Source organism: Lycium ferocissimum, chromosome 8, assembly GCF_029784015.1.
Source record: "Lycium ferocissimum isolate CSIRO_LF1 chromosome 8, AGI_CSIRO_Lferr_CH_V1, whole genome shotgun sequence".
Taxonomy (NCBI): domain Eukaryota; kingdom Viridiplantae; phylum Streptophyta; class Magnoliopsida; order Solanales; family Solanaceae; genus Lycium; species Lycium ferocissimum.
This window is the reverse complement of record NC_081349.1, coordinates 19,301,351-19,315,588: the sequence shown is the minus strand read 5'-3', so window position 1 is coordinate 19,315,588 and position 14,238 is coordinate 19,301,351. Positions and strand designations below refer to the sequence as shown.

General features: G+C 32.9%; 1 protein-coding gene across 1 annotated transcript; it reads left to right on the top strand.

Annotated features, from left to right (window-relative positions):
• Positions 1–5,009: 5,009 nt before the first annotated feature.
• Positions 5,010–7,807, top strand: LOC132067463 (uncharacterized protein At1g27050). Its single transcript, XM_059460715.1, has 2 exons — positions 5,010–5,370; positions 7,202–7,807. The coding sequence occupies exons 1-2, from the start codon at positions 5,014–5,016 to the stop codon at positions 7,475–7,477; spliced, it is 633 nt and encodes a 210-aa protein (XP_059316698.1). The 5' UTR covers positions 5,010–5,013; the 3' UTR covers positions 7,478–7,807.
• The last annotated feature ends 6,431 nt before the right edge of the window (positions 7,808–14,238 follow it).

The window sequence follows — 14,238 nt, the reverse complement described above, 5'->3', positions numbered from 1 at the left end:
TAAAAAAAAAAAAATTAAAAAAACTGTCGGTCTCACATCAATTTTTTTATTTTTTTAAAAAATTAAAAAATGAAATGTAGGAACTTGGAGTCAATCCCCGGTATGTTCCTTAGCATTAAAGGGCTTTACCATTGATATTTTTTGTTCATATACTTACATTGATTTAATTTATATTATTTTCTCGCTCTAAAAAACAGTATAAATCGACGGACTCCATCGGTTTATTTTAGAAAATAATATAACAAATAATTATATTTTTTCGTGCATTTTTGTGCAAAAAAATAATTGACGCAATCCGTCGGTTTTCTTAAAAACAAAAAGGTTTAAAAAATTATTGAAAAAATGACAGACCACTGCCGGTCATTCCGTCGGTTTTTTTCCGTCGGTTTTTAACAATTTTTTTGTAGTGTTTGAGAAGAATGATTACAGAAATTTTGTGCCTGAGTTTGTCTTTTCAAATTTTAGAGACTCGAGAGCGACACCAGTGTCAGAATGCTCTTTTTTTTATAATTTTTTTTAACAAGAGGAACTTGAGGAAAAAGAAGCAGGGAGAGAGAAATATAGGTTTGAGGAATGATTTAATGATTAATCTCACGAAGGTTTATGAGTTTGCACGCTATTTGTATAAAAAAATAGACGGAAACCAAATTTGATAAGTTTTTGGGTAGTTAAAGGACTAAAACCGGTAAGTGTATAGTTAAGAGATCATTTTAGATCTATTCCCATAAATAAGGGACTATTTATGACCTTTTCTCGGTTTTGGAGATATAAGTTTTATTTTAGATGGCCGGATAAAGCATTGGGAACACCATTAGGGAGGAGCAAACGAGGTGTTTAATCTTTGTACATTATAATTGGCCCAAGTTTCAATTTTTCATACACCAAGCTACACTATCAAATAATTTTAAGTTTCACTAATCTTACACTTAACGAGGTGGATTAGCTAGAATAAGTACTACTCCCTTCGTTCACTTTTATTTGTCTACTTTAAACTTTTCATACTGTTTAAGAAATAATAAATGAAATGCATAATTTATCAATGTACCCATATTAATTGGTGCATATTTTTATTGGATTTGAAAAATAATTTGAAGTGAGTATTAAATACTGTGGGTAAAATAGAAAAAAATAAATTGTCTTTTCTAGATATGCTAAAAGTGACAAGTAAAAGTGAAAATCTATTTTTAGAATACTGAACACAAATAAAAGTGAATAGAGGAGTAATAATGTTGGACTTAGACATCAAGAGTTCAAATCTAAAAATGAAAAGTGGCAACTTTCATCTGCCACTAAGCCCTATCAATGTGGATGTAAGGTGGTAAAATATTCATTAAGATAAATAATAAAAACTTGAACAAATTGGTCTAGACATCAGCGAAAAAAAGTTTCGCCAAACTCTTTAAAGTTGACTTACAGCATATATAGGGTAGTAAAATTACTACACGCTTTCAGGTACTTATTACTCAATTCTTCTACTTCTATATTTTTGGTGCAACAAAACCAAAAGTATGGCCTATAATCTATAACTTGAATATTTTAAATCCATTACGTTAAATTATACTCCTTCCGTCCAATATATGTGGTAGTTTTGGTTTGAGCAAGAAATTTTAAAAATAAAGAAATATTTTTAAAATTTGTGGTCTAATTAATCATAAATATTTCTTATGATTATAAATTATTTTATTTAAGATAAAATAAGTATCTTAGAGTAAAATTATTGATATATAGAAAGATAGTAATTTTTTTTTTAAAATATTGACTAAAAAAGTAAAACACAAATTGAGACGGAGTGAAACGGAGAAATACCACTCATGATATAACTACATTAGTATTATTATGTAAGATAAGTCAAATATTATGTAGATAGACTCAAGAGTAGGGGTGTTCATGGGTCGGTAGAGCATTACTAGAAACAAACAATCTTTTTCTGATGGCCAAACCCATCGGGAACCACCTGAGGTGCTTAAGATCTTTCACTTAAACACCTCAACTTAGGGGTGTTTCTATTGAGCACTTACACTACCTGAAATTTGTTCCAATTAGACACTTTTTACATAATCAGCCAAATATGTAAAGTGAGTGTAACACGCTCGCCTATGACGTGGCAAAGTGACGAATTAAATAAAGACACGTGGCATATGTATTCAAAATAATTATTAAAAATAAAATATGACTAGAAGCAATATTTTTACACTATTTAGTTAATTAAAAAATAAAGAAAAGAACACTCTGCCATCGCAGAGCCACCACCATCCAACCTTCTGTGCTCCTTACTGTTGTGCATTAATTGCAGCTGGGTTTACTGCCAAACTTTCGAGGAAAAAATTGCAGTAGGGAAGGCTGCGTTTTAAAAGAAAAAAAAATGTGACCTACATGGAAGCAGCTTAGAAGTTCATAAAGAGAAAAAAAAAAATCAATTAGGTGTGCTAAATATTGTTATAAAGAGCATTAAGAACTTGTTCATGAATATTCAGGAGTTTGGTTGAGAATCAAAGTTGTTTGACTGATTTTTGGAGCTGGGTTTGACGAGGAACATATTGCACGGTGAAAAAAAAATCTGCAACCAGTTTTTGCATTTTCTTTGAGCAGATTTTCTTCCTTTTCTGATTTTTCTTGTTTCAATTAGTTTCTTTTGATTGTCTTAACTAGTTTAATATTGGTAATTAAACTTAATTTGTCAATCTAGTTATTTGAAGTGTGGGTGATAGCGGGTGACCACTACTTCCACAACTTTCAATTGACTCCAATTTATTAAATCTAAGCAAGAGAAATCTTTCCTTCAATTATGATTTTCTATCTTTAAATGAGCTTTAATGGAGTCACCATATTTTCATCTCAATTTTTTCAATCCAAACTAACAAAACAGTCATTTTGATGGCTCCTTCAATTGATTTTGAGTTATGGAAAGGTGAAATTATGTTTTCTCTTTACCTGGGTTTCATTTTCTTGAATATAGTGGTGACCACTGAAACGGCCAATTCTTAACCCAATTGGGTCTCAATTAGAAGGATGGAGATTTGGTGATTCTTGTGGGAGATTTGGAGGAGAAAGAAATTGGGTTGAAATTGCAAGAATCTTGAGAATCCTTGTGGAAGTCCATTTGGTGGCTTTGAGAGATCTGGTGGATATGGTGAAGAAAGTGATAGGAGGGAGGGAGAAGATGAAGGAGAGAAAAAAAAAATATATATAAAATTATTCTCTTTCATGCTCTAAAAAAATGTGAAGGACACGCACATCGCCACATCAAAGAAAAGGAGTCTAATATTACATTTTAAGTCAAGTTCAGATGTCTAAATGAAACAGGACGTACTTGAGGTGTCTGCGTAAAAGATCTTGAGCACCTCAGGTGACTCCCGATGGATTTTACCTTTTCTAATGTACCAAGTTTTGCTATAGCTTATCGAATCTTCCACATATGTAGACAGTAGTACTTAATTAATATTAACACCATTATAACTTGTGTATAACCAATCCACAAACCAAACCCAAGATGGAAAAGGATTCTAGACAACAGAAAAAATAAAAGAATATTGTCCAAAATCTCTTTCGCACTTTTCATTGCTACACCTACATACATATCTAGTTATTGGTGTTCCTTCAGAATGCTCAGTGCTTGACATTAAATCTCATTATAAGATTTATGGATCCATAAATAATTAATTGCTTCTCACGGTTCAAAATAAGTGTCTACTAAAAAAAATAGAAATTTTGATTAAACTATCCTTAATTAAATACTACTTAATTACTAAAGTTTTTTTAATTACAGAAAAACTCACTTATCTAAGTAGAAATAAATTTGAATTAAAAATAATAATTTTTGTCTTGATCATGCGAATGAATACTTATTTTGAATTTGAAAAAAAGAAAGAAAGAAGATAAATGGACACATATTATAAACCGAAAAAAAGTAGTACTCAAAACTTTCACCTCGTTAATAAGGATTGAATATCTACACTTTCACTTGTCGATAAGGATTTAATTCCCCCTTGTTTGCCTGCCCTTATGTAATATTTCCCTCCGGATAAAAAAAAAAGTCCACTTAGTCTTTTTTTATGGTTCAAAAAAGTGTTCACTTATTAAAATAAGAAACAATTAATTTTATTTTTTCAGATTGGGCAATTCGCAGAATTGCCCTTCGTTTGGGGTGGTCTTTAAATTTTGCCCCTCATATTTGAAATCTTTAAATTTTGCCCTTCGGCTAAAACCCATAGTTTCCAGGTTCGAACCCACGCGCAGTCAAAATTTTAAAAAAAAATTGCAAGGCAAGTTTAAATTTCGCTATGCCCCCAACTAAGACACTTGTGAAGGAATTACCAAAGTTATGCGGACCCGATACTTATGCCTTATGGGCAGATTGGCATAAGTATGCCGGTCCTAAGATAACTTTGTGAAGGAATTATCAAAGCATGCGGACCGCATACTTATGCCAAGTCCGCCCATATAAGGCATAAGTATGCCGGTCCCAGATAAAATGTGTAATTCCTTAACAAAAGTATGCGGTCCCGCATACACGCGATCCAAATCTTGTCTTGCGATTTTTTTTTAATTTATGCTTCGAGCGGGGTTCGAACTCGAACCTCATTATTTCGGCGCGAAAGCTCAAAGTTACAATGTGAAGGGCAAAAATTAAAGACCAAAGAATATGAGGGGCATAATTTAAAGATCACAAATATGAGGGGCAAAATTTAAAGACCACCCCAAAAGAAGGGCACTCCGCGCAAAAAAATGTTTCAGATTTACCCCTACTAAGTGTTATGTGATTAAATCTCAATGCCTATTTAATTAGAGATTATTTACATATTTTTTTTTTAAGTGAGTAATTTTTTAAGGGGTGTGCAAATGGTTAAGTGAACTCTTTTTTTTGAAAGGGAGTAATATTTTTCTTAAAAAAAATAAAATAAAAACAAACCAAGATGGAAAAGGATTTTAGAGAACTGAAAAAGAAGAAGAATAAATAGCGTACTTTCTCATACATCTCTAAGCTTATTAAGGCCAAGTAGAACCCAAAAAATCATGGGCCGGAAAAGAGACAGAACCCACTTCGCCCGACCCGGCCCATACTCCTTCCCCAAGCGCCGCCGTCCCCTTCCATCAACCACCGCCGTCACCGACGACCCTTCACCGGAAAACAACAACTCATCATCATCCACCACTAAACAACAACCAGCCACAGTAATAGTTATTGGTGTTCCTTCAGAGTGCTCTGTTCTTGACATTAAATCTCGTTTTGAGATTTATGGATCCATTTCAAGAACCCGTGTTGAACCCAATGGTCTCGCGCATATCACTTTCCGGTCTAATGATTCTGCTCAGAACGCTGTTGATGCTGCTGTGGATAACTCTTTTCCCATTACTCTCCACTCCAAACCAGTAAACACTCTTCTTTTTCTCTAACATTAGTGTTTAAAGATATAATCTTTCTTCATTGAATGTTCTTCTGTATTTATGTGTGTTTCTAGTCTTTTAAGAACAATTACTGCTGAGGGTAAAACGGAAAAGTTAATTAATTTTTGTGGATTCCTCTTCACTCCAAGCCAGTAAACACACTTTTTTCTCAAGTAATATCTTCTAATAGTAGAAATTATTGCCAAGATTGCAACTTTTTGGTGTTAATTTCAGCTTTTGTTATCAAGATGTCTAATTGAATCAGTTTAGTTAGTACTCCATCTTTTTCAATTTGTTTGTCTGGTTTTGACTTTGACTCGGAGTTAAAAAATAAAGTAAAGAAGACTTTTGAATCTTGTGGTCTTAAACTAAAGATACGTACAATGTACCAACATGCTCTTTAATCTTGTGGTTGAACCCATATTGATCCGAATGGTCTTGCTCATTATCACTTTCCGGGCTAATGATTCTGCTCAGTACGCTGTTGATGATGTTGTGCATTCATCTTTCCCTATTACTCTCCACTCCAAACCAGTAAACACATTTTTTTCTCTTTTTATCATAAATAATAACTTCTATTAGTAGAAATTCTTGTTAAGCTTGCTAACTTTTTTGGGGTTGATTTCACTTTTATTTTTGGTTGAAATTGGTAAAAACTTGTTGGTAGGTGTTAATTTCATCTTTTTATATCAAGATGTCTAATTGGATCAATTTAGTTGGTATAATTGTATGGATTTAATATACATGGACAATGTAACTAATTTTTTGCACATCAGTGTAGTATAACAGGTTATAGCCTGTTTAACACCTCTGTTTCGATTTTTTTGTTTTAGTTTGACTTGACACGGAGTTTAAGAAAGTAAAGAAGCCTTTTGAATCTTGTGGTCTTACACTAAAGATATGTATAAATTCTTGCCAAGGTTGTAACTTTTGTGTTAATTTCACCTTTTGATATCAGGATGTCTAATTGAATCTATGATTCGGACATACTAACTTCTTGGTTTTAGCTTGGCCAAGAATTGTGTTATGTGAGTATCACTTTAGGTGGTATAATTGTGTGGATTTAAATTATATACATGGACAATGTATCTAGTTTTTGCTAAATCAGTGTAGTATAACTGGTTGTAGCATGTATACACAGACAATGTATATAATTTTTTGCCAGTAAAGGCTCCTTTTCTCTTTATCTCTTAAGTAATTCTTGCCAAGCTTGCAACTTTTCTGGTGTTAATTTGACCTTTTGATATCAAGATGTCTAATTGCATCTATGATTTTTTTTTCTTCTAATTCAAATCTATGATTCTGACATACTAAATTCGTGGTCATATCTTGGCCAAGAATTTTGGTATGTGAGTATCACTTTAGTCAGAGGCGGATTCAGGATTTAAATTTAATGGGTTCAACTTTTAATATTCACAATATTGAACTCATTGTACTGTTAAAATTATGGGTTCAGATATACTATATCTCAAAATTTATTAAATTAGTTGGTATAATTGTATGGGTTTAAATTACAAACATGGACAATGTAAATTAGTTTTTGCATATCAATGTAGTATAACAGGTAGAATGTATATAATTTTTGCACAATCTTGGTGGAGTAACAGGTTATAGCATGTTAACTACCATCCAACATGAATTAATTTGTGACGTAACCATGGTACAAGTTATGCAAGATTTAATACTTGAATAAATCAGCTCCTAACCAGCAACCAAACGACCCCTAATAGTACAAAGGATTATTTGGAGTGTCAGGTTGTAAAAGTAAAATTGAGAGCTGATGTATATGTGGCTTTATTTTTCTTGGGGATGACAGGTTCAGGTAATATGGGCAACTGACCATGCATCAGAGTGGAAGGAAGGCGTGATGCGAAAGGATGAACTATCCACATCAACGGTTGCATCGAAGCTAGTTAGGGCGGAGGTGCCACTAAGTAGGCATGGGAGAGGTAATAGACTGGGATCAGCAATTGTGAACCCCAGAGATGAGGATAATGATAATGCTGGCGGTAATGTTCGTGCACATGTTAGTACACGGCTTGTCGAGCCTTACCAGGGTAGGGAAATTGTTGCATATGATGATATTTTGTAACTTATGGCCGTGGTTTGAGGGGTTGCCTCACTTGTAACATTAGCAATATGGCTTTCTAAAGTAACATTTTAAGCTTTTATTTATGAAGTTAGGTAAAGGTTGAGTTTTTGTTGCAGATTAGTTGGAGTGATTTTCAGTTTTAGATGTTCTTTCAGTAAGGTCCAGATCTTGTTGGAATTTTTCTCGGTGTAATATTTAGCATTAGATAATAATCATGTAAGTAAGATTTATTTATTTGTTTGAGTGTGTAATTCATATATGCATCCGTCTTTGCAAATAAGATATTGTTCCTTGATTTGGATTTTGTCGAAAATATAGATGTTATTACTATACTAGCGTACCTCAATACTTGTACGTGCAGCATACAACTCAGAAGAAGTTGGCAGCGTTGATGAGCTTCACAATATATTTTCAGGATCGTCCCTCTACAAAGGGGATGTAGGAGAATACCTTTTCCTGTCATGGGTTTTAGCTTGTGTCATATATAATAAAGGTGGGTACAATTTGCAACAAGCAGCCACATGCTATATTATCTTGTAAAGCTAATTTACCCTTGTGTTTATTATCTCATTTGGTAAGTACTGATGGTCCTCCCGATGGCTCCTTCCTACCTTATCTTTGACTATTTTGAAGATGACTATAACAAAAAGTCGTTATACCCTTATGAGTTATGAGTCAGATGTTCGTGGATGATGTTTTTGTCTCGTGGTTAACAGTTATGATTTATTACTAGTAACAATGACACTACATTTGTTATTGTGTGCTTACTAGAGTGGAAGCAGTTATATTTTGTCCTAGCAACAAGGGCTACCTCATAGTTTCATATACTCATTTTCTGATCAGCATCCCATGATGCAAATTAAGATGATACTTGATTACAGGTTTCTTTTTGTTCTGTATAGGTCTCCTCTTCCCAACGTCTTGCTTTGCTGTAAGTTGGACAATGTTTTTTCTATTCCATAGGAAGATATGTCATTTTGTTTCAAGAATAAATGATTTATAATCTTTCAATGTTTTCTTCCAGAGAATCCTGCTGCAACAGTACCAATTTAGCTGGGAAGGTGCATTGCAAGATAACTTGGAAAGAGGAATATCTAATCTAACTGGCTCTATTCTGCTGAAGATTGCTAATTATCTTTTGCAGAATTTTACGTACAATTATTTGCGTTACAATCAATCAGAAGATTTCTCAGGTAAATCACTGTACACCTTTGCTCAAAAGGCGTATTATCAGTATAAGAACATTCTCTGGGAATGAACCAGAGAATCAGGGATAAGAAGGGGATGAAGGTAACAAACTTATAACTTTTGAGTAAATATCAAATCGTAAGACATATTAGAGAACAATGGACGTTGACGTTATTTGACCCTGTTGTGCGAAGACTGAGGGAATGATGTAGTAGTTATTCTATAAATTTGGGACATGTAACTTCTGCAAAACGAGGTGATTTCTTTCCGTTTGCTTGAGTTACCTAGTATTTGTGCTAGTGGAGTTAGCAGGTACCTGGTGTGATAGTCAAGATGTCGTACATAGACACCGTTGTTATAAAAAAAGAAAAAAAAGAAATTAATGTTACTTCATCAGAAAAAGAAAAAAGAATGTCATTATGTTGTATCTATGCAGAAGTGAGAAGGATTAGACATCTAATGGGGGACTCATGGGTAAGAGGTACTTCTCTTGACAAAGCCGTGGTGGTTGCTAGATATTTTCAGAGATTCACACAGCCTGGTATGCCCGCGTAATCTTCTTCAGCTGATTGTATAAACCTAAAGGATCAACACTGTTGCTTCTTTTCGTGCTGAGAAATGTTCAGCTGCAAGTGGTATTGTTGCTAAAATTCAACATAAGCTTTTCACTTCAAGTTTATGGTACTCCTATTTGGGGATTATCTTACTGCAGAAGCTTGCAACCGCGAAGTGGAATCTGATGAGCCTAATGTTAATTACGGAGTTTGTGGAAAAGCTGTTTTTTAGCTGATTTTGGAACATTGACCCCAAATGAAGGGTGGTCAGGCCAGTTCTCGCGTTAGGATAGTTCGTATTACGAGCCTACTCAGATCAGAACTAACGAGCCGTTTGGACATAGTTTGAAATCATGGTTTTCAAATCATGATTTGAAACCATGTTTGGACATGTAATTTGGATATCTCAAGTTGTATTTTCTCTTATAGACATAAAAACCGCAGAAGTTATGAAAACTAACAAAACATTTCCAATTTTTATACAATCTTACCAAATGAGCAAGTCATAGTTTATAACAAAATTAATACGCTACTAGAAGACCTTTCTAAAAAATACAACATCAATTGATCAAATTTTAGTTCAATAAAAATGAAAATTTAGCATGAATAGTAATGTAACTACTCTTTAAATAAAGGTTGGTGGAAGTTAATGAGATTGGTAAATGGTTGGTGGGAGTAATTGTTAAAAGTAGTTACTAACTTATGGGTCTTTTTTTTTTTTTTATAAAATATAAACTTATGAGTCAAGTTTTATATTTAAAATTTTTGAAATCATGGTTTGAAACCCCAAATCATGCCTTTTTGGATGATTTGGGATTTCAAACTGTGATTTGAAATCATAAGATGAAATGCATGTTCAAACGCTGGTTTCATTTTATGATTTCAAATCGCATGTCCAAACGCCTACTAAACTAGCTGATGCTTTTTTGCTGCTCGCCTTTAAGCAACCTTCCCGATGAAAAAAAAAAAAAAAAAAAAAGAATTTAACCAACCTTCCCATTTTTATCCCAAGTCCCCAAGTGAATGACCAATGTGTTCTTCGTTTTAGGCCAATTTATGTTGTTAATGAATGTAATCTTGTTTAGAAGTCAAGAGGAGCCAGGACATTCCCTTTTTGTCACTGAGCAAGCAGTCCCGGAAATCTAGGTAATTCTGAAATGGTCGAAATTATATTTGAAATTCTTTATTTATTTTGGGATATAAAATCTATACTTAAGGGCTAAAATGGTTGATTGAAAATGGAGCTAGCACTGATATTTAGTTTCACCCTGGCTCTGTGATATTCTTTCAACGAAAGTGCCCCTATTATTTACCTGGGCTAAATTGAAACTTGAATGAAATGTACACATATTTTGACAAAAAGTAAAGCCTATATACTTACAAAAACTGGTTTTTGTTATACACTTTGTGGTTAAAAAAAATAAGAATTTGCTATTTGATTAGTCCGCCTGAAATTAATAGTAGTGGTTTACTCCGCCCACAACTAAATAAAATCACCATGGGGATACTTTCATGCACTCGATAGGTCAAGATTTGAGTCTCAATTTTTTGTACTCGATAAATAAAAAGAATTAAAGTGAGAATTTTCTAGTCATCCTCATTATTTTTGGTATATTTCGTATTCAATCACTGATCCAACTAATTTAAGTTCGCGCACAGTAAGAACCCATTAAAGTGGAATCATTTTCTACAAGGGGGTTTCCCATTTCGAGACGAAACATTTGATTAAGGATAGGGTCGGGTTGGTTAAGAGGAATCATTTTCTACAAGGGGTTATTGGAAATATTAACAATATTAATCAGTAAAACGAACAGAAGGATACAATCAACTTATCAGTTCACCGCTGCGTCATGGTAAACCACTGCCTTGAAATCGATTTTGGACCGAATACGATGCAAATCGTTTAGCCCGGTCGCTCCCCAAGGTTCCACAATACTTCAAAACACTTAAACTAGTGGCTGCAAGTTTGGAGTTTGCACAAATTGAATTGCCCAATAATTAGAAGGAAAAGAAAAACTTTCAAGAAAAAGAAGAGATGATTTTTCAGTCTTGTAATTCACCAAAAGACTGATTAATATTAGCTGGAAATATGAAGGGGTCAAAGAGGATTAATGAGTTATTAACTCACCCTTTAAAAAGAACTTAGTAAGCCACTAACATGTTTATCCAAATAAACATTAAATAAGCCTTTAAATGAGAATTGAATATGAGAGGGGGTAATTTATTTATTCTTTGCATTACACAAGGTTATTTTCAACAGGGGTTTCCCATTTCGGGACGAAACCTTTGGTTAAGAATAGGGGGTCGGGTTGGTTCAAATTTTTCAAATACCAAATCAAACTAATTGTGTAGGGTTTTTAAAACTATAAACCAAACCAAACCAATAAAAGTCGGGTTTTTTAGTCTCGATTTTTCTAGGATTTTTTTGGGTTAGTTGGGTTTTCATTTTTTTTTTTTTTTGGTTCAATACTAAGCATCTTATAATAGCATTTGCTTGACCAAAAATAAGCATCTTACCCTTCTATTTCTAAATATGTAAAATGAAAAATGCGTGGTAAATTCATCGACTCATTAAATAAAAAATTCATAACAGTTGGATCAAATAAGTATAGAACATGCATGTGATGTATAACCATAACAATCAAACAGAATGCAGTGACAAACAACTTCAATATTCTTCCTAAAAAAATGAGTTTCAGCTAGGTTTTAAACATTTACTCAAAAAGCATATCACTAAATGAACAAAAAGATTATGACTCAAACTTTGCATTAAGAATTAATTTTACACCACAGATACTTCCAAGGAGGATCATACCAGAGGTGTTTGCTAGAGGTTTCCAGTGGAGAACACTCACAAAAAGATTGGATGAGCTGAATTTGAGTTGTTTTGATGTAATAAAGACTAGTTTTGATCACTGTTTGACTGTTATGCCATAGAAGTGTTTTGACATTGTACAACAGTAGCTATTTAGTAATGAAAAGTCCTTTTGACTGCCAAAAAATAAAATTAATTATACAATCAGTTGTGGTACCAATTCTTAAACGGATGGTGCATCATGAATGAAGCTGACTAATTAATGCTTAAAGGTGATAAAATTATAAAAATACTTATAAATTATATATGCATAAAAATATTTATAAATTGTGTGTTTATATATATATATATATATATATATATATATATATATATATATATATATATATATATATATATAATCGGGTCAGTTTGGTCTCGGTTTGACTTTTTTTAGTTAAAACTAAATCAAATTTATTTTGGTCGGGTTTTTTTCTCCATTATCAAATCAAACCACTAATAGGATTTTTTTCTGATTTGGTTTAATTTATTCATTTGATGCGGTTTGTCGATTTTCTTTGTATCGCCCAAATTAAAGATAAAAGGAATCTCATCTGTCCCACCACATCTTATGATAGCCTTTTTCAAATGAATTAGGAGTCACGGTATTTCTTTGATTACTAATTTGTCAGAATATCTGTAACAATAAAGATATAAAGATTTTACTCAAAAAGGGCATTTGAAAAGAGAGCAAGTATTAATAGCATAACAAAAAGATGAGATAAGGGTCAAAAACACACCCCAACTATCATTTTTTTTTTTCTGAAAAAAGTCCAGATATGCCTCTCAACTATACGAAATTACGCAGATATGCCCGTCGTTAAAAGGTAGGTGCACACATGCTCTTAACGTTATGTTTTGCGTCACCCATGTCCTTAAGTTAACAGAAACCTGACAAAAATATTGGAGGGCAAATTTGTGCAGTTTCGCATACTATAGGAGCATATTTGATCCACTGAATTTCCTAAATATTATGGCACAAAAGCAATAATATGACACAAAATATCACTGCATTTTAAAACATGAAAAAAATTTGCATTTACAATCCATGCATCCACCATTACATTACATCTAAATTATACAACTAAAAGATCAAATGCAATTGCAACCATCTTTTAAAGATTATTTTCACAACAAGAGCACCATTTTATTTGTTCAAAAATTTTGTTTTACTAAGGATAATATCTTTTTTTTTGTCAATTTATTGATGACCTATGTAATTCTTTCTAGATGTTTTTCGTCCTCCCAGTACCAATATCTAAACGATAATGCATGCAACAACTGCATATTGTACCAATAGTTCTTAGATTATTTTTGTAGTGCACTTATGCTAGCCAATGATTTTTTGGTAAGCATTTTGAAACTCCACACTTATCGTGCAACCCACACTTTGCTCTCTTATTCTTTCACTTGTTTATGAAATATCGGAAGCTTCGAGTTCTTTAAATAGTTATGAAAGGGTTCGTCACTCTATCTCACAACATGGACTCCAAATAATTCTACTAAATTTATGTTATGCGTGGAATTCACGAAAGGGTTAGACCAGATTAAATTTTATATAAGGCCATATAAATCCCTAAAATGTAATATTCTCTCTATTATTGCTATCAAAATTTCAGCACTGCGGGAGATGTTTTTTCAGGTGTCATAAGTTTAATGTAAGTTATCTCTTTTTCCTTGTGATTTTTTTGTGGCAGATCTGTAATGAATTTTTTTTTTATGTTTATGTTTTGTGCGGCAGTTGTTGCATGCATTATCGTATAGACATTGGGGCTGAGAAGATGAAAAATATCTAGAAAGAACTATCCAGGTCATCAACAAATTGAAAAAAGAAGAAGATATTATCATAGTAAAACAAATCTTTTGAAAAGGGAAAATGGTGCTCTTGTTTGTGAAAACAATCTTTAAAAGATGGTTGTAATTGCATTTGATCTTTTAGTTGTATAATTTAGTTGTAAAGTAATGGTGGATGCATGGATTGTAATTGCAAATATTTTTTATGCTTTGGAGTGCAGTGATATATTGTATCATATTATTGTTTTTGTGCCATATGCGGAACTGCACAAATTTGCCCTCCAATATTTTTGTCAGGTTTCAGTTAACTCAAGGGCATGGGTGACGCAAAATATAACGCTAAGGGCATGTGTGCACCCACCTTTTAAAGA

Bases quoted from the DNA above. Each gene is read 5' to 3' on its own strand.
- LOC132067463 (XM_059460715.1), top strand. From the start codon at position 5,014: ATGGGCCGGAAAAGAGACAGAACCCACTTCGCCCGACCCGGCCCATAC. The intron at 5,371-7,201 runs GTAAACACTCTT...TGGGGATGACAG, and splicing joins TTACTCTCCACTCCAAACCA to GTTCAGGTAATATGGGCAAC.